This window comes from Manacus vitellinus, unplaced genomic scaffold, assembly GCF_001715985.3.
Source record: "Manacus vitellinus isolate BGI_N305 unplaced genomic scaffold, ASM171598v3 scaffold_9_pilon, whole genome shotgun sequence".
NCBI lineage: Eukaryota > Metazoa > Chordata > Aves > Passeriformes > Pipridae > Manacus > Manacus vitellinus.
This window is the reverse complement of record NW_021940917.1, coordinates 21,416,486-21,438,489: the sequence shown is the minus strand read 5'-3', so window position 1 is coordinate 21,438,489 and position 22,004 is coordinate 21,416,486. Positions and strand designations below refer to the sequence as shown.

The following is a 22,004-nucleotide window of genomic DNA, read 5'->3' as shown; positions in this document are numbered from 1 at the left end:
GGGAGCGGTGCCGGGAGCAGCGGGGTCACGGCAGGGCTGAGAAAACCCTTGTTTGCCGCGGTGAAGGCACACCTGGAAGCCCCCGTGGACAGGGCAGTAGTAGCGTTAAGCCGGGTGGCCGTACTCCCAGCCTTTGGAGGTGCAAATGAAAACTTCAGCAATAGCCCCTAAGAGACAAGAGCAAGAGCATTAACTCCTACCCTACAGCGTCTGTAGCTTTCATGCTAGTTTAGCAGCCCTGTTGATGTCTTTCATCGCCCTGGACGTTATCCTTAAGTGTTTGTTGCTTTCGGGCTTATTTTCTCAGTCCCTGTAGTTTTTTTGGCATTTCAACGTCTTCAGGGTTCTAACGTCTCCGGGGATCTGTGCTTATTTTACCTGAATCTTGCATTGATGTGCCAGCCTTATTTCCCGGGCGAATTCTTCATCACGGTGTTCAGTGATGGCCGAGGTTGTATGTCAGCTGCTAGGTTCTGATGCATGATATTGGTTGGTGAAATAGGGAGTTGGTCAGCTTTTGTACCAAGAAGTCTGGCACAGTCCTCTTTGCAGCTGAAGGCTTTGCTGCGCTGTACCTCCGTGCATTTGGAGGTGTCTTTGTGAGTCTGATTGTTACTACTACTACTGGTACTGAGCTGCAGGTTGTTGGATTCAGTATCTAAAGTATCCAAGGGCTGGCTGATTGTTTCCAAATATAGAGAATCTCTGCTCTGAAGATTCTGGTTTCACCCTCTAAAGTTCCTGTTCTCCTGTAGCAAGCAATGAAGCTTAACACATAATCTATTATTAAGATATTTTCTTCCTGTAGTAAAGGCTTCACCATAATTGAACTGTGTGTTTTAATGTCCTAGAAAAAGACCTTTGATTCCGTGTGGTTTCTCCATCAAGTTGTGATTGGTGCTGTCAATTCACTTGCTTAGGCTCAGTTGTTAAACTGTTCCCCACAGCAGTTAGTTGAGCAGAGACTCTTTCCATGTTCTGGTTAATGAACATCTTAGGATGATATCAAAAAATTGTCACTATCCCTTTGGACAGTTATGTGAAACTCATCTTTTTGAGGTTCCTCTGTAGTTATGTGACTTTGTCAGAGATTGCTGCCTGTAAGACCAATACTTACAGTAGTAACAGCTTATTTTATTTAAAAGATACTTTGTTGTGATTATCAACAGAAGGTGCAGGAGCCTGTTCAGTGAACAGCAGAGTCTCAAGTTTTGATGAAAATGTTCTTGGACAAGGACTGGTAGTTATCAGTGACCTACTAGGAGCATGGTAGTATGTGAAGACCATCCTTTACCTCCTGCTTGTCTGTAGACAGTGTCTTAATTCTGTGGTAATACACAGTGGCACTGTGGAGTATCTGACTATTCTTAACCTTCGTGTTAAGGAACACATTTTCTCATACAGAGACATCAGACATGTGCACCTCATTTCCTGCTAATTTAAAATGGAGAAAAGACTGCTGGCTATAGTATCCTTAGGTAAAGGGAATGAACATTTGTTTTAACAAGAGTTATTTCTGAAAAATGCACTTTCTTTTTTAAATAAAATGGCTATCCTGGATTTTATGTGTGCTTTATGTTTGCCTTGGGTGTGTTAAGAAATAAGGACTGCTCAGGATGCTAAACCAGGGTAGATAGTCAAGACTTGGTCTTAACTGTGTGTTCTTTTTTTGGATGTGCTGTCTTAGCAAGTCTACTCTGTAGGGCAGAGATCACTTTGTGAATTAGGGCAACTACATAGTCATGGTGTAGCTGACAAATATAAAGTGAATGGTGTGTTGGGGGAAAAATCTTCAGTAAGGTGGGGGGTCAGCTTTTTATTTGGGCCATAAAAAGTTGATTTTTTACACAGGGTTCAACTGGAAAGCTTCTGGATTCTATAAAAGGGTCAGAGGAGTATCAGCTTAATGGTTGAGAATGAGTAACTTCTTGGGAAGGTCCTCGAACTAGTTGAGTTTGGCATAAAACTTCTAATGATGGACACATTGCTAGAAGAGTGCACTTCTGCTTGGGCAAATAAATAATATTGATTAAAATTACTAAATGGTGAAACTAATTGCTATTATTTAAAAAAAAAACCAGCAACAAACAAAGACAAAAAACCCCACACCAAACTGTATTTTAAGACTTTGTTTCCAGACTTTCTTACTGATTTTTTTTTTCCTCCTTATTTTGGGCATAACTAACTTAATTTCACTGATTAGGAATTAAACACCATAAAATAGCATCTAGACCCACCTTAACAGCTGAATCAGATTCTGGTACTGCTTTGGTTGAAGTAAAAAAAATCTCTCCTCATGCAGCTTATCCCCACTCTTGCCCCTTATCTCCATGTGGCTCCTTGTGAAGGGAGAGCCTTAATCCTCCTTGTAGCCTTTCCAGTGCTGGGATGCTGTGATGTGGCTTCTACCAAGCCTTCTCCAGGAGAAGAGACACAGCCCTTCCAGTCTTTTCTCAAGTGTTTGCTTGCTTGGGTTACAAAAAGTATTGTTAAAAGTTTCATGATTTTTGTTTTATTACTGTATTATTTCTTGAAAATCAGAACAAAAGTTAGAAAGACTCAAAGCAAACCTACTCATCTGTCTTGTAATATAGAAAGTTTTACAGTAGTTGGAGGGACTTTTTTGTGGTGTTATATTTTGAAGTTAAAGTGGAAGGTTTACTCACAAAGTTCTGTAAGTTGACATTTTGTTTATGTAGTTCTTCACTGCCTTTTTCAGAGGAGTTTTTACTGAATTTCTGGAGATAATTTCAATTTGAAGCAACCTCTTCAGAGGACTTTTCCAGGTAATGCAATAGTTTGACTTTTAGAATCCAGCAATTTACTGTATGAATTGACACAACTGTAAGGAGACAACTTTTTAATCTTTCTTTTTTAAGGAGAAACTGGAATCCTATTTCATGGCCTACCAAAACCTACACTTTTGACCTTAATGATGTAATTTTTTGTCTTTTACTGACTGTTTTGTGATTTTTTTTTTTTCAGACTATATTAGGATTTGGGTAAAGACTGGTTGTAAGTATTACAACTCTTCTAATTGCACCTCTTAATGTTAACTCAGTTCATTCTTACCACAGTGACCAAACTGCATTTGCCAGCTCTTTATTCAAAAGGCCCAGTTGCTGAGCTTGCATTCTTTACCAGTCCAGGCAAATTGAATTTGTTGATCATGCAGTAATAAGCTCTGTTCTTTTGAAATCTCTAAACCTTTGTTGCTAATACCTCTGACAGGTTTTCTTCTTTCGTGTATGTTTGATGGCTTTGGTACCATTTATATATAGTCCCTCTGAATACTATGTGTTTGAATTTTTAGCTAATATGGCATGGGAAGTTTCTGAGGAGTTTTGTCTTAGGCTGGCTGCAGTTTTTTTATTTTTAAATAGTTTATCCTGATAGTGTTCTTTCAGCTACAGTGTCATAAGGATTTTCTAGAGGAAAGCTGTAGTAGGCAATTCTGTAATTCAGTGAGTACTGGCACACATGAAAACAGAAGACCACAGAATAAAGTCTAGCTCCATGTGACTTTCTTGGGTGTGTTGCATGCAGTAGCTGAAGCCTTTTTTTGTTATTTTGGAACATTCTGTTATTATTTTGTGGGTCATGTAATTAGGTATGCTTTAGTTCACAAAATTAATTGGAGTTTGGTAATAAAATCATGTGGACACACACATTCAAAGGGGAAAAAGTAAGATTGTGGAGTCTTAGATCTGCCACACTCTGAAGTACAGCAGAGTAAATCCCTGAGATTGTGAACTGCCTTTTACTACTTCCAGTTATGCAGCTTTGTTGTAAAGGAAGTTTAGGTTGTTAAATAAATTTCTTTACCTTGGGTTTCCCGCAGCTGAGTCTGACATCCAATTTCTAGGGGAAAATATTAGTAATTGAATGGTACTGCACTTGGTACAGGTCCAGCTAGGTGCTTCCCAAGAGGGAACCAGAACAAAGAAATCCCTGGGATTTTATACCATTACAACCCACGCACCTGTGCTTCACACACTTCACACACCTCACATGCATCTCTGACTCCAATGGGGATTTTTTTGTTCTGGAGTCTTCTTGTTCCTTATCACATTCTTTCTCTGTAGCTGTTTTTGTCTGGATGGGTTGCAGCTTTTGCTGATAGTCAGGGCTTCTTAATCTTTTGGTTTGCACTGGTCTCAGAGCCTCCCTTTATTGTAGCTAAACAATAGCACAAGACTAGTTCACCATTTCAAGGTGAAAGTTTGCAGCTTGCTGCCTAAAGCTGCAGCAGCTTTAGCTGCTTTTAGTAAGCAAAACTACTTGGCAAGAGAATCCAGTTAAAAGAGTTCAGCTAACTAAACTTAATTTACAGCAGTTCTCCCTTTGTTTTTAAGCTTTCTTGCTGTTATGTCAAAAAGAACTCATGAAGTCTTTCAAGGCATTTGACTACAATCCAGTGTTATTACAAGCAACAGGCATAATATCCTAAAGCTTTAACAGCAAAACAAGTACCTAGTAGGACAGTTTATGACCCTTCCCATTCACTCTTCCTATTGATGACAACCCTAGATGCTGGCAAGGGGTATTTCCCAACATTGCATAATATCCCCAAGTGCTATTCTTAAACTTGAGGCCATTATAAATCTGTCTGACTACAGATCTGAGTAATTATTTTTGTTTTGATTTGGGTTTTTTTGTTGCATTCAGTTGAAGCCTTTTTTATGAGCTGGACAGTGTGCTACAGGAATTTCCCTTGAAAGCCTAATGGCTACCAAGAGCATTTGGATTTCAGATCCATTAGAAATATTATTTTCTGCTGAAGTAAGGGACTCTCATTCTTTCCATAGCATACCCATTGCATGACACACTCCAAAAGCATATTTAGAATCAGTATAAATAGTCACTTGCTGATCACGTTCCCACCAGGCTGTTCTTGCTAATTGAATTAATTTGGCCTCTTGGGCAGTCACCAAGGGTTGTAGAGGTTCTGTTTCAAGCACCTCACAGTGTCTCACCACTGCATAACCTGTGTGTTATGTGGTATGAAGATGTATTGGTGAAGAGGATTAGATCTGAGATCTCTAGAGGCTGATTTTGCAGATCTTCCCATAGCTGGCTGGAGAGAAACACCTCCTCACAACAACCATGACGTGGCTCACTGTTGGAAGGAACAAACAGTGAAGTCGCTGCATTCAAAACATCACATCTTTTCAGAGTAATAGTAGGTGAATTAATGATTTTGAATTCAGAACAATGGTTTTTTTGATTGTGTAGAATGTAATTTAAGAATCAACTCCACTTCATATGGTGCACACACAGTTGTCAGGTGACCCAGAACGAACGTTCCTTTTATAGCTTGGAAAATCTTTTCGTTCTCTGGACTCCACTTCCTCTGCCTTGGTAACTTCTTTCAGTGGTTTATTTAAGTCCCCTAGACCTGGTATTTGGGGTTTTCAGTATCCTACTGTACCTAAAATATTCCTTACAATTGTTTTCTTGGTTGCTGGTCAAGGTATTTCTACCATAGCCCGCACCTGTTTTGGGTCTATTAATCTTTGTCCTTTTGTTAATATTAATACTAGATATTTTACTTCCTGATGACACAGCTGAGGCTTGGACGTTGCTTAATTGCCTGAAAATGTCATGCAGAGTGGTATTTTGGTACATCTGTTCTTCATGAGCAATAGACAAGTATTATATGGTGATGCACCTACTCTCAAAACTCCTTGTGCCTTGTGTGGTTTTGAATGCTTTTTTCATCTCACTGGGAAGAAGAATACTGTTTTAGAGCTGGAGAGGGGTTTTTTTCCCTTTGTGGGTTTGGTTTTTTTTTTATTTGGGGGTTAAGCCAAAACTAGGAGGTTTGCATCAGTGCTGATTTTACTCCACAGCTTGTAAAACCGGGCTTTTTTCTTTAGCAGTGTCTAGTTCTAGTACCTGTAATTTTAGTATTTATAGGTGTTTTCCCCTGTAACAATAGCTCAAGCTGCTTCTCCTGGAATTAAAAAAAAAAAAAAAGCTGTATCTGTTGAAACAGTTTAAGCATCAGATTTCTTTGATTCCTCCTCTAGAAAGTAAAACAACAGGCAACTTATCCAAGAGAACAGGCTGCTGCAGTAACCTTCCAGGAAAGCTGTAGTGAAGTGGAGAAGGGTGGGATGCATCTTCAGGTGAATACAGATTACAGATGTAACTGTAAGAGACAGAAAAAGCACTTTAAAGAGAGGCTAGACTGGGTAACTAGGAAAGAGTGAGCTTCAGTTTCTGGCGTCATGTTTGTAAGACCTCAAGCGGATGACCCACAAAACTCCAAAGCTTTTCTTTTGTGTGTGATTTTGAAGAAAACTTGCATACCAGTCTATATATGCAAACAAGCAGACAAAATTGGGGTGTACTTGCAGAGGTAGCTAATAAGCATTTGAACTGTAGCCCAGTTCTTTTTAAGTGAAAGCTACTGTGGCAGTGCTATACAAGATTGCTTGTACTTTGTCTTGGGGTTTTTTGCCTTTTTTTTTTTTTTTCCTTTTTGGCCCTAAAGGGTAGGTGGCCCTTCAGCTCCATAAATTTAAATAAGTCTACACTGGGACATACATATGGCAGAGGACTATAATTGTACAGCTTATGCTATCACTACTGCCAGGTTTGGTTTGCACTTATGTGCAGAGCTGAAAGTTGTGTTTGAACTGATTTACAAGCAGGTCACACAAACTTCTGCCCTGGGGGTGACTTATCTTATTAGAGAGGTATAGGTGCTGCATACTGTTTTAATTCATGTCTGTCAACCAGCTACAGGTGGTTTTTTTATGCAGGTAATAAATGCCGCAGATGATCTTTCTAGTGTTTAAAATCCATCTGCAGTAATTGTAGCCACCTGTTAGAATCAAAGTGGAACAGCCTTACAGTGAAATTGGAGTAGAACTGACTGCTTTGTGCAGAATGCTCAGTGCTAGTGACATGTCATATCTGACATATCTGGGAAGAGGGCTTGTTTTGAAGTACTTCTAAATGGTACTGGATAACAGAACCAGAGTCTTGACTTGTTAAAATTACTTTTGCACTTTTTTTTTTTTTTGGCATTGCTTTACTGGTTCTAAGGAGCTCTTTGAATCTGAAGGTGAAGCTGAGGTTAATATTAAGTACATAGGGGAGGTGGTCTCTGACTACTGCATTCTTGCCAAATAAATCTTTGTAGAATAACTGAGGCTTCTGACAGCCAATGAGAGGATAAAAAATAAATAAAAATACAGTCTTCTGTTGCAGTCATGCACTCAGACCCAAACAAAATAACTAAAAATGAGTTCAGTAATGAGTGGTCATTTTTTCCACAGCAAGATTCCTATTTGGAAATAACACTTGTATAGTTGGTAGTGTAGCTGAGATGTGCGCAGAGCAGACAGATGTACAATTCTGTATTTTTTTTATAATTTTGCTTTGTGTTAGTTTGAAAAGCTTACTTAAACACCAATTTCAAAAGTTGTCCTTCAGCCAGAGATAACACTGTAATTTGGGGAATGCAAACATGCTCGCTGCTCTAAGGATTGAGTAGTCCTAGACCTTGAGAAGGGAGAATGACTATCTTGTGTGTACAAATATGACTGTCGTTACTGTATAACAAAAAGCTTTACTTACCTCTCTCCTTCCTTATTCACTGAGTGGATAGTTCTTTGAAATTTTCTTTTGAAGGATGATGTTAGGCTTTGTGCTTGCCACCTAAGCTTTGATCAGAGATCTTATGTGTTCATTTCTGTTGAGCTGTGAATTAATTTGCATCTTTATATTGTGGCACAGAATAGGCTTTACTCTCTCTGTGTGCCAGCAGCAAAGGCACAGTAGCCAGGACTGTCACTTGTTCAGTGACTAGAGTTCAGTAATTTGCTCAGCTTTGCTTCTCCTGGACAGAGTAGCTCAGTTTTGTTGGTTTGAGAGCCATCTTTTTGTAGTTCCTTGATTGACTGAGGCCTAGCAGGCAAAAGGCTTGCTTACTTCTGGAGAACTCTGTCGCAGATGGAGCATAGAATTTGGGAAAATTGGGAAGGAAGCACATAACAAACCCTAATCTGCTAGGTGTATACAGGTTGAGTAGAAAACCTCACTTTATTCTCTCTTACAGTGTACAGTTTCTCTCCATTCGCCCTTCCCAACCTGATCCTCCTTAACCCCATCAATGGCTGAACAAAACCCTAAAAGTCTGAAAATATATTTTATGTTGAAATATGTTGACATTCTAGAATTAGTAGTGTTGAGGCCTTTCTGCTCACTGCTTTGGTTTCTGCCACTTAAACTCAGCGCCCTGTAGTGTTGGTGAGTGGTCCTTTTCTCCACAGAACAGTAATAAGAGGAGGTGACCCTGCTCTGGTTGTTAAGATACCACAGCCAGGAGCTTAGAGTGGAAGGCTCAGACTGCAAAACTGAGCTTGTCTGTCAGGTGTGTGGTTTCATGATCAACCTTGTCTCTGAGGGTCCTCCTCTTGCCCTTGTTCACTGCTCCTGCAGCCATCGTGCAGTTACTCTTTTCCACTGAAGCTTCTCTGCCTCATCCCATAGTATGCATGAAACAGTTTTTGTTCTCCTTATCTATGACTTAATGTGAGCAAAATTAGATTTTTCTCTAGACCGTCTTTTCTGGAAACATCTGACTTGTGTCAAAACCTGGAGTATTTTTGCAGGTTCCTCAATACAGAAGAGATAGGAAGTGTCTTTCAAACAGTTGCTGGCAACATTAACTATGAGGACTTTTAATGTTTTGGTGGACTTGAGGTTGGAGAAGGTAAATCCAAGGAGTGCAAAGTGTAATCATCTCCTTTCAGTCAGTGGTTTGGTAAGTGCAATGCAGTTACTGAGGTGGTTTGAAGCTGGCTCCCTGCCAAGTCTCCAAACCTCGCTGCAAGAGCTCCCCCCCAAAACTAAGGGAAAAGAAAAAAAAACCCAAGAGAACCGAAATGAGAGAGAGGTAGCTAAAGCGATATATATAAATATATTTACACTTATATTACATTTATATACAATTGAAATATATGTACAATTTCAAAAGGGAAAGGGAAGGGGGAAGGACAAAAAAACAAACAAAAACCAAAATAGATATACACACGATCAGAAACTCAGGATCTAGCAAGCTAAAGAATTAGCAAAAGAATATCTTACTACTCTCCTTGGGACAACAGAAGGTCATGCTGGAATGACCGCTGGCAACCTCCGCCTCCCAAGGTTGGCAAGGCCTCACCAGGCCTCACTCTCCAACACAACAGACTCAACAGCAGGGAATCCGCACCCTCAGAGCCACCAGAAGGAAAAAAGAGACCGAAGGCCTCTCCTCCTTTCTTCTTATACTCTTGACTTATGTAAAAATCATAGAGAATACCGGGTAATATGGGCACTTCCTTGGTTACAAACTAGTCACCAAGGAAGGCCTAGACTAAACTACTACAGTTACTGATGAGCTGTTGGTGATCTGTGTGTGTCTGTGCAGGCCAGAAGCGACCACCTTGGTGGGGAGAACAGCAACGCTTCAGCAAGAGAGGAGCAGAGGTGAAACAGGACAAGGCTGCGTGGAGACCATCTGTCTGGGAATACTGTCCCCATGGAGCACAAAGACAGGTGGAATTCCAAGTGGAAAAGTATGTGTCATGAGGAGGATCTGCACAGGAGTGGGAAGGAAAAGTGATCACCTTCTTAAAAAACTACTTCTTCTAGTAGCCAGGCATGATTTGAAGGCATGATCTACACATTATTAGTGTGTAGATTTGTTGCAAGATTTGGCTCATGCCTGTCACAGCTGCAGTTCCAGCCTTCTTGCCTGTTGATTTGGAGCGGTTTTGTTAAATGTCAGAAATCTAAGACGAAACTGAAAAGTATGAAGGCCTGAAAATGTAACACTTAGTCTGCAACATATTAATAATGTTTATTTCTGAGCTCACATGCCAAGCTTCACAGAGCATGTGGTGAGGTTCCAAGCTGAATGACTTTTACTGTTCAAACTGAATACAGACCTTTGTCATATTACCTACTGCTTGGACAGTGAATGCATATCAGTTTTGCTTTCTTCATAAGTAGTAGGAAATTCCAACTAAACCTTTAATGCTTCAGAGTGTGACTGTTCTTCCTTTACATCACAATAGTTGGTACTTAAAAAATTGGCTGAAATTTTTAGGAATTGCAGCTAAATCTGGGTTTAGACAGTGGAGCTATTGCCTAATAAAGTTACTGAAGATTTGACAGTTTTATAATGTTTTCTTTAACTTCTGTGATGTTTTCAGTGTTACCAAGAAACAGCTGATCTTTCTGTTCCCGTTTGTTGTAATAATTCCTCCTGTATTCAGTCAATGTCCATTTTTAATGACAAAACTGAAACAACTACACTGTGTGCTGTAAAAAGATGCCCTCTAAAAACCACGTAGTAGCTGTTATATACTGACGTGTCCCACAGCTGCACAAATATAAGCATATGATTTTTTTTTCCTCCTTGTTCACTGTTCTGCAGGGAAAAAAATCTTACTAGTTGTCATCTTTGTAGGCCAGTGGAAAGATTACACTGTGAAAGGCCAACAAGAGGTCGTGGTGGAGGACGAGGTGGAATGCGAGGTAGAGGAAGAGGTGGTAGAATAAACAGAAGTTTTGGTGGCTTTGACCAAAGAGGAAAATGTGAATTTGAAAGACAGAGGGGGAATGACAAAAGGTAAGTGTTCTGTGTGCTGTTTCCTGCTGGGTGTACACTACAGTAGTGTGTCTCCTAAGTGTTCTGTTCCCTCCTTCTCTATCCAAGCTGGAGGCAAAAAGTCACTACTGGTTTTAGTTTGAGGTCCTAGTGGGAAAAAGCTCCTGAAGTCACAGAATTCTGTTTTCCTCTCCAGAGGAATGAAAGCAGATAACAAAAAGGGTGGAGGTGGAGCTTGCAACTGCAGAGCAGTTGTAGTTGTTATGAGGTACATCATGTCCTGGTGTTCACCATAGGTCAGAATTTTCCATGGCCAACCTTAGATCATTTTCTGTTCACCATTTTCGTGTCCATTTTGAGCTTTATAAGTGTTGCTTTCCATTATTGTTGTGGTGTTCCACAGTTTTTTAAATTGTCTCCTTTCTGATGGTAAGATTAAATTGTAGCAAAGGCGTGATGGTGTTTGTTCACTTAAGACTGCCAAAATCTTTTGACTGGAGCCAATTTGTCCTTTAAAGGAAATAAGTTGTGACTTTTCTCAATAGTCAGGTAGTATTTAATGGCATTGCTCCAAAATGCTGATTAAAATTTCAAACTCTGTTCAGGGGCTTAAAGTCCAGTCTCTTTTTCTTGAGTTTTATGGATCATTCCTAAATTGCAAAACTGTGATACAATTCAGTATGGCTCTGGAGCTAATACTTGGCTGACTGTACCACTGAAATGCATTTTAAAGTGCACAGGAAAATCAGTAGCTAATGGTCAGTTAGATTAAAAAAAATTGGGAATTTTCTGTTCAGGTCTGTATTTCTTGTAGTGGCACTGGTTTCTGTTCAGATTTGTAAGATCTCACTGAAAATGCTGGCTTTTGTCCATTCTCTGCACCTAGCAATAAGCTACTCTTTCCAGTAGCTTTTGTTCTCATGTACATGTAGAACACTAATTGAAGGCTGATAAAGGGCAGAGAAAAGGCAGTGCTTTGAACTTACAGCAAATGTCTTTTGCCATGTACACATTCACAAAATTGTTCTAAAAATCAAATTTTATCTTAAAATCTAAGCTTTAGAACTTAGATTGTGGACTCAGGCAATCGTGCTAAAGGTTTGAAAAATGCAGCCTTGGTTTGTAATAATTTTTGGGACTTGATATTCCAAGTTCTGAAAGGTTGTACTAACTTCTCTCTCTTCTATAGTATTTCATACTAAAAGTATGTCGGTTAGGTGCTCTGGCTTATCAAAGTATCAACTAGGTTAACATAGTTTTGTGCTTTTGGTCAGCTAGTTTTATGCTATCAGTTGAGAACTATCTTCTGTAGGATGTCAGGGAAGGCTGTGTGAACTTCCTGAAGTTAGAAGAAGTGTAAGGTCCCTTGTATTTTTTTCTCCCTAGTAAAGTTTTGTTGTTTGGGTTTGTTTTTTTTCTAGTTCAGTAGCATCAGAACTTATGATATATGAAGGATTTCTTGTGATGTGGTAGAAGTGACATTAAATTCAAGCTATCTGAACAATTCTAAAAGCATGTCTGGGCCTTAATTGCACTAATCATGCATCAAAGCTAAAAGGTGTTAATTTTAATTATGTATACTTACCAGTGGAAGGCAAGTAAGTTACTGCTCTCATTTGACAGTGAACTGATGTCCGTGCTACAGAAACTGCAAACTTTAATTGTTGAAAAGAAGCAAAAAGGCAAACTCAAACACCAGTGTTATACTGTAACCAAGTACTTGTATTAGTATTCATGATTGAATTATTTTGTCTTCATACATGCTTTTCACTTTTTTGTTTAAAAAGAAGTTGTATTTTCCTAATCCTCCTCATTTTGTTAGTTGCTCAACCAGTCACTTAGTAGATCTTTCTGCTCATGATCAAAGAGCTTTTCTACTTTTTTTTTCTTCTTCCCAAGGAATTCTAGAAAAAAAAAGTGATGTATTGATCTGCAAGGTATTTTTTTTCCAATGTGACTCATGAAGACTTTGTGGTGGTTTTATTTTGTTTCCTGTTTTAGTGGGATGGAACAGGCTGCACCTATGGAAGAGACTGTAGAAACTGCTGAACAGCCAGGGACATCTGAAGGAGACCCTCTGAGCAAGTACTGTCTGACTTAAGTATTTTCTTTCTAAATGCAAAGAAAACAATTGATTTTTACTGTTGTATTGGGAGACACACTTGAAACGTGAACTGTGAAGTTTTGCTAGTGCACATATTTAAAAATGGAAAAGCTTTGTCTATATTTGTGAGTATAGAAAATGCATCCCTAATTCTGACTAAAGCTTGATTTCAGGTGGCTGGAGGTTGCATTTAATTGCAAAAAAGTAACTGGACAATCTTGGCCAAATAAGAGACTTAACAAATAATTAAATTGCATTCTTGACAGGTGAAAGATGGCCTTTTTTACCTAATGGTGCAGCTCCAGTTATTAGCGACGTGGGTTTATTTCTTAATTATAAAGCTGACTGGAATACAAAACCTGTGTTATATGTTCAGGTTGTTTAACCCCCCCAAGAAGTGCAGTTGATATAGCCTTGATTCTTTTAATTTTAAAGTAGCTTTTAATATAAAGCTAGAGATGTGTACACATGGGGAAATCTGCCTCTGAAACTGAGTGACTTATGACTGAATTTCCAAAAAACTGTTTCTAAATGAACTTAAATCAGATGGGTAGTGCAGATACATTGTCAAAAATACACTGTATTAGTTAAATATGAGAAATTATTCAGCTTTTTTTATTTTTATTTTGTCAGCTGCTGGTACCTTTAGTTGTTTCACACTTGTGTTTGTTTCTAACTCGACTCAAGCTCTTTGGAGACATGTCCCAGTAGCAGTTCCTTGTAGAGCTGAAGGCATGAGAAGTGTATGCACTGGAAAAGGCCCCTCTCAGAATCTGCCAGTTGTCTACATTTCTTTTATCTGTCTTAGAAATCACTAAGTATTCAGTCAGGCTGTGAGCCTTTCTGGAGATTTTACTCCTGCTTGTTTTTTTTTAAAAAAGCTGCATTTAGGAATAGTCCACCGAAATCCATAAGATCCAAAAAAACCCGAGTAAACTACAAGTGGAAAATTCTGCAGTTGTACTCTTTTCAGTGCAGTAAGTCTTGTCCTGAAGGCTTACAAATATATATACAAAACATGAGTTACATTTATCTCATTGCACTTACCTTTTGGGGGGGTGTCAGCTCAGTGACTTTATGTGTTTTAAAATAGGAGGCAATGTGGGAACAGTGCCTAGGTCATTAGGGATGGTTGTAGGCATATGTCTTAACATATGAGATTTTATTTTTTGTTGTTGTTCTTTTAATATTTAAAAGCAAAAGCTGGTTTTGTGCTTCAGGATGTATTTAAAAGTCTCATATGCTTAGGTTGCCCCTGCTCTCCAGAGCTGCTGCCTTCTGCTTTTGCTGCAGCCTCAACATTATATAGGATTGTGTGTTTGCTTAGGCTGCTGCTGGGATCTTTCTCATTTTGACTCTATAATGCAGTGACTGCAAGGAAACCCTTTCTCTTCTGCTGTTTTGTTGCAGTGGCGTGCTTTTATTGAGAAAGAGATGGAAGGCTTGTGTTTGCTTCTTCTCTCATTCTCTTTCCTGTTGTAACTGTTTCCATTTAAAATTAAACTGTAAAAAAATGTAATCCTGGAAATTGGGAATAACCTTCCTGCGAAGATACTGTGAGTCTCTCTGGTGTGGTACTGGCTAACTTCAATGCAACTCTGGAAAGAGTCTGTAAGCTTCTCTAATTTAGGGGGTCTTGCCCTGAGGACTGTGTCGGTGTTGCCATTCCTGAGTTTCTATTTACAAAGTATTGCAGGGCAAGAGTTGCTTTAATACATCTGTAACATGAAGCAAGTTGGTTTTTTCCCATATCCTCAAATTTTATTGAGTATATCAACAGTATCTGTCTCTATTTGTATCATCCCAAATTGCATGCTAATAGCTGGGGTTTGGTTTGCTGCAAAAGCAAAACCTAACCTTAACAGTGTAGGAAAATACAAGGATAAGCTTCCCTCACATCTGCTTTCTGTTGAACTTGTCTTCACAGTCAGAGCAATGTGACACGCTTGTGTTGACTAATTCAAATTAATAGACTTTTCTTTTTATTCAGTACAACATACAGGCTAATCAATTCCTGTTCCTAAAGGGTATTTGCAGAGTTAGTAAATTTATCTTCAAACTTTTTGAGCTATTTATCTCTTTTTTGTTTTTCTTTGTTTGGTTTGGTTTGGTTGTTGTTGTTTGGTTGTTTTTTTGTTCAGTGGTGACATAAAGCTATTCACACATCAGGACAGGGATTCATAAATATGTGGTTCAGTGTTTTTCTTCTGTGGTAAACTTGTACAGTTGTTGTTTGATCTTACCTTGTTTAACTTTGAATTTTGCTATAGCTGGTGGTAATGCTCCTGTAAGTGCTGTTTGGTGGGAAAGATTCATGTCATTGACTTCTTAATAAAAACTGGCTAAGGATTTGCTTTGTGCAGCTGAATAATACAAAAGCTGATCTGACAAAGACTTGCTATGATTATAAAGACTTGCTATGATCATTTTTAATGATATGAAAATAATAGCTGAGCTGAATGCCATTGCTTTCTATTTGCATTTCCTCTGTTAAAAAGAAAACGTGTTTTGTTTGTTGTATGCCCAGTAATCAAGGCACAGCTAGAGGGTTATGGGCATCTACTGAAAACATTGAAGCAGTAGGAACTGTTACTGAAGGCTCTTGTTTAGTGATTTGGTGGGACTTTCATTGTGAATTGGGTTTGCTCATGTCGAGAGGTTGCATTTGGTTGTCTGGCAGTATTTTGTGAGCATGATTGCTCATGTGCCAAGGAGCTTATTAATTTGATTAATCAAAATGCACACTGAGCAGTTACTAGAAATGTGTAAGGTTAGAAGGTAGAAAGTAATGCACAGAGTGCACTCCCATGCAGGCTTGGTGCCCAAAATAAGCTGCTGCAATTGGGTCTCTGTCCAAAATGTGATATGCAGGTTTCTGTTGCTGTGCCTCACTCATGAGAGGTGTTTCCCCTTGGGAGTCTTGACATCCTAAACCAAATTTTAACTGCTAATAATCTAGCAGTTAAAACCGTGCTATGCAGTTGAAAAAACAAATATTGCACTGTAGATCCACAAGTATTTCCTTTAGAACTGGCAATGGTTGCTTTTGATAGAGGTGTACTTTTCAAAGCAATGCCTTTGTTTGCTCTTTGAGAGGTCAAGTTGCTGTATAGTGAAATGTCCTCCTGTTATCTTGTGGTCATAGCAATTTAAACCTGAAAGGGGGCTTTCTGACCCAAGGCATGACTAGCTGTAGCTGTCACTTCTCATGCCTGTCTGGTTGATTTTAATGTCCCAGAGATTTCAATGTCCCTTGATGGTCTTTCTAATACTTAAAAAAGAGAAGCTGCTGTGTTAGGGTTTGTTGTGGTTTTTTTCACCTGAGTGTCTTGCCTTGCTATCATGGATATGCAAAACCTCCCTTTTTTTTTAGTGTTATATGTTTCCTCACCACACCTTTAAAGGCTTCTCATGCCTTAAGACATTGTCTCTCTAATGTGTTGAAAACTTAATGGGAGAGGACTTCTTAAAGTTCAGATGTGCAATTTACTGATTTCATTCTGAGGTAGTGACTTTAGAAGAAATTAAACCAGTTTAATAGAGACCCCTTTTATTGGTTTGCTTTCTCTTTTTTAATTCCTCTGGGTGTTTACCACTAATATTGTTTTTCTAGCACTTGCTCTCAAAACTGAAACTTCAGGTAACTGAGCCAAAATTATATGGCCTCTTACTCTTGAAGACAACAAATTGAAATGTTTGGGGTGCAATTTGTTCTTAATGCTGTTACATGTGGAACAGTATCCGTTTGTGTTTTTCCAGAAGTAGCTGCTTCTTTCACCAGTATCTTTTTATTTAACTCAATCGGTCTAGTATAGTTTCAGATCTTAATCAGCGTGGAACTACAGACTGCTTACCAGTCTTTTAACCTTTAATTTTTGGTTGATACAGCTGGAATTTTCAAAATAACAGGGCGTGAGGGTGTGTCAGAGGGGGAGGCACATAGTGCAGGACTTGTATGTTTGTTGTTCTTCTGTCAAGTGAATTTAAAACTGTGTTCATCCTAAAATCAAAATGAAGGGCTGCCTTACTGTTCAGTTCTGCTTCCAACTGTCACATGCTGGGCATCTCAGAAAAATACTGTCTGATTTTGACTGGCAAGAAATAGAATGGTTTGCTTCAAGATCAAGTAGGAAGAGGGACCAGCCCTGTTCCTGTATAAGGTAGTTCTATAATGTACAGAACGCTCCAAACAAACTTGTGCAGTCTGATGGGCTGCTCTTATAACTTCAAAAGCCAAAATGCACAGTTTACTGACTGTCATTTGACTCTACTTCTCTCCATGATAAAAATTTCTAACTTATGTCTAATAAACTGTATATTTACATTGGGAAAATCACCAGCATTTGGCAGAAGACTTGGAACTGCGACTGACTGAGGAAAACCAAATCCATATGGGTCCTAAGGAAAGGGTTTTCCAGAAAAATCAGCGTAAGGGAAATACTCAATTTCAACTGCTTCAACTGCTGTAGCAATAGCGGTTTTGTGGGAGAAGGGAGAAATGGTTTCTTGAGTGTCTGGGAATAATCAGTGTGGGTTTTCCTGTAGCTCATGATATTTGACTTGTTTAGGCAGCAGAGAGTTACAGGGATGAAGTGATTTGTGCTCCCTGTGTGTGGTGCTGCTTGGCAGGGGACAGCTTTCTCTAGGTATTATTAAAAAATATACCTGTAGTGCTCCAAGAGCTGCTGGTCCAGGGCAAGCCAGTTGTGGTCAGCTTCAGAGTAGTAAAGCAGTGACGAATGGAGAAGAATCTTTAATTTTGTCTTGTGTATCCTGTCTTATTTATGTATCTTACAGACAAAACATACTGTCTTTATAGTTCAAAAATATGCAATATGTTTTCCTCGAATATATCATCATCATTGCACTTTGTGACAAATTAAAACTTGACTAGGATTAATCTGTTTTTTCTGGGTGATAAATAATGGCTCCTTGTGTGCTACTATGTCTGACAAAAAAAAAATTAAAGAAGCATCTTGTGAAGTTAACAAAGAAAATGTTAATAATTACCTAGAAGATCCCAGGGTGTGATAATCATATCTTTTTGATGACTGAAAACTACACTGAAATGTGAATCCACCTCATTCCAGGACAATGAAACTGTGCAATTGGGGTGTTTTAAAACTGCTCTAGGTGGCTGTATTTGCTAGGGATAGATCCACTATTAAACTGTAGGGTTAAGAGTTTGAGAGATCAAAAGGCAGAGTGTTTTTTTGTCTAGAATCTTAAGTGCTTGAACTTACTGGATGAGCAGCAATAGAGGTGGCTGCAGATGGCATTTGTTCATATGACTGACTTTGAACAATACTCCAACTTACATTAATGTAAAACTCTCCCACAAAGTTACTGTGGCGAGCAAGAGAATTTAAGGACAACAGTTTGGTGAGAAATATTCCAAATATTTTGTTTGGTTATCCTTACTTTAGAGCTTAGTGTTCTTGTTCATCCTGGCATGTTGCAAGCTAATGGTTTTTACTTTACAACTATAAACCTTTAGAGCTGCTGAAGCAGAGCCAGTGGAAGAAGTAGTTCAAGAAATGACATTAGATGAGTGGAAAAGTCTTCAGCAACAGAATCGACCAAAGCCTGAATTCAACGTCCGGAAGCCAGAATCCACTGTTCCTTCCAAAGCAGTGGTGATTCACAAGTCAAAATATAGCCATGATGTAAGCATTGCCTCAGGAATTCTGTAAACTGTCCTTTATGCCCAGGATTAGGAAACTGTCTCTATTCTTTTTTATTAGTTTTAGTATAATCTGAACAGTCAAGAGAACAGTATCTAAGCTTTATTACTTTAATGACATGTGGCCCGAAACTTGCTTTAAACTTACTGTCTGTTCATTTGTTTTCCCCCTCTCAGATTATCACACCTATTTCGTATGCAAATACATAATGTATCAAGTTGTTCTACCTTATGGCTCAGTCTTATCCATATAAAATGTGTCCTTGCTGCTGCCACCTGTGTAGATGTCTGGTAATGCTGCTAGAGAAACTTGGTTTACTAAAAACTTCTCTTCCTAACTCTGAATCCTGCCAGTATACACTTGCATGTATATATATTAAACTGAGGTTTTGGCATCTGTCAGTCTGGATGCTAAGTGGTCTATTTTTCATCTGTGCTGGATCCCAGCTCTCACTGTGCCCTTGGAATATATGAATTTTAACTTTTTTATTTTTTATTTTTTTTTTTTCAGTTTTAGGGTCCTGCTTCTAACAGCTAACTCTGGAGAGATTGTTCTGCTGTGATGTGCTTACCCACTCTGCCCCCTTCCCCTGTATTTTATTTCATGATGTCCCTGAGATTGAAATTTCAGGGATAAAGTCTAAGTCTGGAGAGAGAGGGCAGGCTTCTTTCAGACCCTTGCTTACTTACATTTCAGGTTTTGGCGGGAAGTCACAAAAGTGAATTTTGATCCTTGCATGCATTTATGGATACATATTATCTTGTGTCTAGTTACAATATTAACATCAGACCTTGCAATTTTTTAAGGCTTAATCCCTTCAGATGATTGAGCACTTCTGGGGCAGACACTGGTCCTGAAGTGGCCTTGTGCTCTCTTTAGTGGGACTTTGCTGGTCAGAGTTGCCATTATCCCCTGTTCCTTCTCTGAGGGAGGTGGTGGTGGTAGGAGTGGGGAGAATAACTCTCCCAGACTCTGAAGAGAGAATGCAGGTGTGTGAGGAGTGCATACAGGTTTCTGTTCTTCTTGCCCAAAACGTTTCTGGCAGTTCTGGCAGTACCAAGAGACCTTGTCAAAATAAGCATGGAATAGGAGATACAGGAACTGTGTAACGTGGGCAAGTCAAATCCCTTAATCAGACATTGAATAAGTGATTCATTATTGTATGGGATGAGTTAACATATATGTTATCATTACTACGGGCACACTGAACCTGTGATGGGCAATAGTCTGATAGTCTGACATCCACTGGCTGTTAGGAACACCCAGAGTTAGAACAACAGCAGTCTCGTAGCTGAAGACATGCAGACAAATACACAAATTAAGATGGCTTTATGATGTGGCCTTTGTCCATTACTACAGGTAACTGTAGGAGTAAGTAGCTTAAGTCTGATTCTCTAGTGCCTTTGAAAACCTCCTAGATGATACTTCTGAAAAACCTCTTCAGTATTACAGAGCTGGTACAGAAGATTTTGTTGCCAGGAATCTCTGAGCCAACAAAGAATTCTCCCAGGCATCTGGGAAGCTGCAATTGCCTCATCTCTGTTAAAATCCTATTCCTTCTATTCCAGGTGTCCCCTCGATCCATTTGCTGCTTAGTCTGTAACACAAGTGCGTGTGTTTGTGCTGGGGAGGGGAGAAGCTTGTCCATGGAAACTGTGACTTTAACCTGATGTTCTTTTTAGTTGCAGAAAGAAACCTTTGAATATGATTCTCCTGTCTTTCGAAAGCTGGTGAATGACATCACATCTCAGCTGGATATTAATTTTGGGAGCCTTCCTCGCCCTGGCTGTGGATCAAGAGGGGCACGAGGTGGTCGTGGCGGAAGAGTTGGAGAGATCAGACCTCAATCAAAAGCAGTGGTAATGGTTTTTATGAGTTTATATGCAGTTTTTTGGTTGTTTTGCTTGTGGTTTTTTTGTTTGTTTGTTTGGGTTTTTTGTTTGTTTGTTTTTGTTTGGTTTGGGGGTTTTTGTGTTTGTTTTTGTCTGTTTGTTTGTTTTCGGGTTGTTGGTGTTTGTGTGTTTGTTCCACCGCCTTTTGTGTGGAATTATTGATTTCCACAGTGACAGACTTGTTTCCTATTCCTGCCTCATAGTATGTTGGCCTGCTTATTTTGAGTTCCTGGCCCATATCATGTTACTTCAAATACTGGTTCATGCTCACAGCTCTTAATGCATGTATTTCATAAGGTCTGATTACTAGGTGCTGTAATGGTGACTAGAGGAAAGAATGCAGTGAAGATTTGTTTCTGCAATGAGTTTTGACATAAATTGGAAAGTAATTAAAATTACTAAAGGCTTGTATCTCTTGGGAAAAATTTCAGTATAGTACAGTAATGATACTTAGATTTTCTGATCTCTCAGTAATCAGTGATCCTACAGAATGATGAGTTCAATATAGCCATTAAAAAAACCTGCTACTTAACTTTTTCTTTAAAAAAAAAGGCATTTGCACACTGGAAAATGACATCTCTATTTTTCACACTAACAGAAGGTCTCAGTTTACTGTGACTAAAATGCTTTAAGGCTGGGAAGTTTGTTGATGCATTTGTTTCATCTGAATAGAAAAGGCTCTTTATAGTAAACAGAGCATAGTGTTTAAAGCTACAACCCAATCTGTGCAGTAGTTTTAGAATGTAAAAATATAGCAATGCTGCTTATAAAACCACACAGTATTTCTCTTGAGAGGGCTTTACTTTCTTTGTTCATTCAGTGCTGCAAACCTTATGATCTTCTGGCCCTCTCCAGGCAGTGGATCAGCATTATAAATCCATTCACACTGCAGAAATTACAGTAGTCATAAGTTCTGAGATAAATGTTCAGGATTTCTGTGATAGTGATGGATACAACTTGACTGGAAGTGGGATTCAGTAGCAGCAGCATTGAACTTGAATGGAAGAATGAACCCTTTTAAGGGTAAAATACATCTCCATGGCTGTCAGGTGCTTTTTGAAACACGTTCATTTTTATAAAGCTTCTTTTCTTACTTTACAGGTGCAGCCTGTGGCTCCAAATCCTGATGATCCCGAGGATTTTCCAGCTTTGGCTTGAAGAACCACCAGGAATGGTGGCCTCCCAAAGTAGCTTTGGAGTAGCTGTGAAGAGACCAGTTTTATGCTGGGTGGGGATAAAGGAAGCCTATTTCCTTGTGGGAAAGTTGTTTAGGTGTTCAGTGTGAAATGATTGCAGCTGTCTGCTAATAGAGGTGGGTCCTAGAAATATGGGTGATCTGGGATCCTGTTGCAGGTCCCAGTGTCTCCTTTGTGAGAGCTGTGGGAAGGCTCCCAGGACTTCACTACCAGGCTTCAAATGAAGTTAAAGGGAACAGTGTTTTTACAAAATGTGTATATATAGAGATTCTATCAAGTTCTCCATACCACCATGGTGAAATGTGAACTGTACAATTGAGACTCTTTCACTGTACATTTGAAAGCTGATTTTTTTGAGTGAAGTGTATATTTCAGACAGTCACAAGCTGCAGTTCTTCTTAGCTTGGCAAATAAAAGAAAGTGCTCATTGGTTTGGGGTTGAGGTATTATTTTAAGAAGTCAGAGTGATAGAATGAAGCTTTTGCTATTTGGATGTTGTCTGGAACAAAATAAGAA

The 22,004-nt window shown here is 39.0% G+C and overlaps 2 protein-coding genes across 2 annotated transcripts in view; one reads left to right on the top strand and one right to left on the bottom strand.

Moving 5' to 3' along the window:
- ZNF367 (zinc finger protein 367) overlaps positions 1-391 on the bottom strand; it is a 13,131-nt gene extending 12,740 nt beyond the window's left edge. Inside the window, exon 1 of the mRNA XM_018085889.2 lies at positions 379-391. Within this exon, the coding sequence (XP_017941378.1) occupies positions 379-391 (13 nt within the window). The remainder of the gene's footprint in view (positions 1-378) is intronic.
- A 2-nt stretch (positions 392-393) lies between these two features.
- HABP4 (hyaluronan binding protein 4) lies at positions 394-21,918 on the top strand. The gene is made up of 8 exons (XM_029965374.1): positions 394-454; positions 2,986-3,015; positions 9,428-9,575; positions 10,472-10,633; positions 12,614-12,697; positions 18,214-18,382; positions 20,083-20,259; positions 21,394-21,918. The coding sequence occupies exons 1-8, from the start codon at positions 394-396 to the stop codon at positions 21,448-21,450; spliced, it is 888 nt and encodes a 295-aa protein (XP_029821234.1). The 3' UTR covers positions 21,451-21,918.
- Positions 21,919-22,004: the final 86 nt, after the last annotated feature.

Coding starts and splice junctions, on each gene's coding strand:
- HABP4 (XM_029965374.1), top strand. CDS start 394: ATGTGCCAGCCTTATTTCCCGGGCGAATTCTTCATCACGGTGTTCAGT. Junction 455..2,985: donor GTTCAGTGATGGCCGAGGTT/GTATGTCAGCTG, acceptor TTTTTTTTTCAG/ACTATATTAGGATTTGGGTA. Junction 20,260..21,393: donor GACCTCAATCAAAAGCAGTG/GTAATGGTTTTT, acceptor CTTACTTTACAG/GTGCAGCCTGTGGCTCCAAA.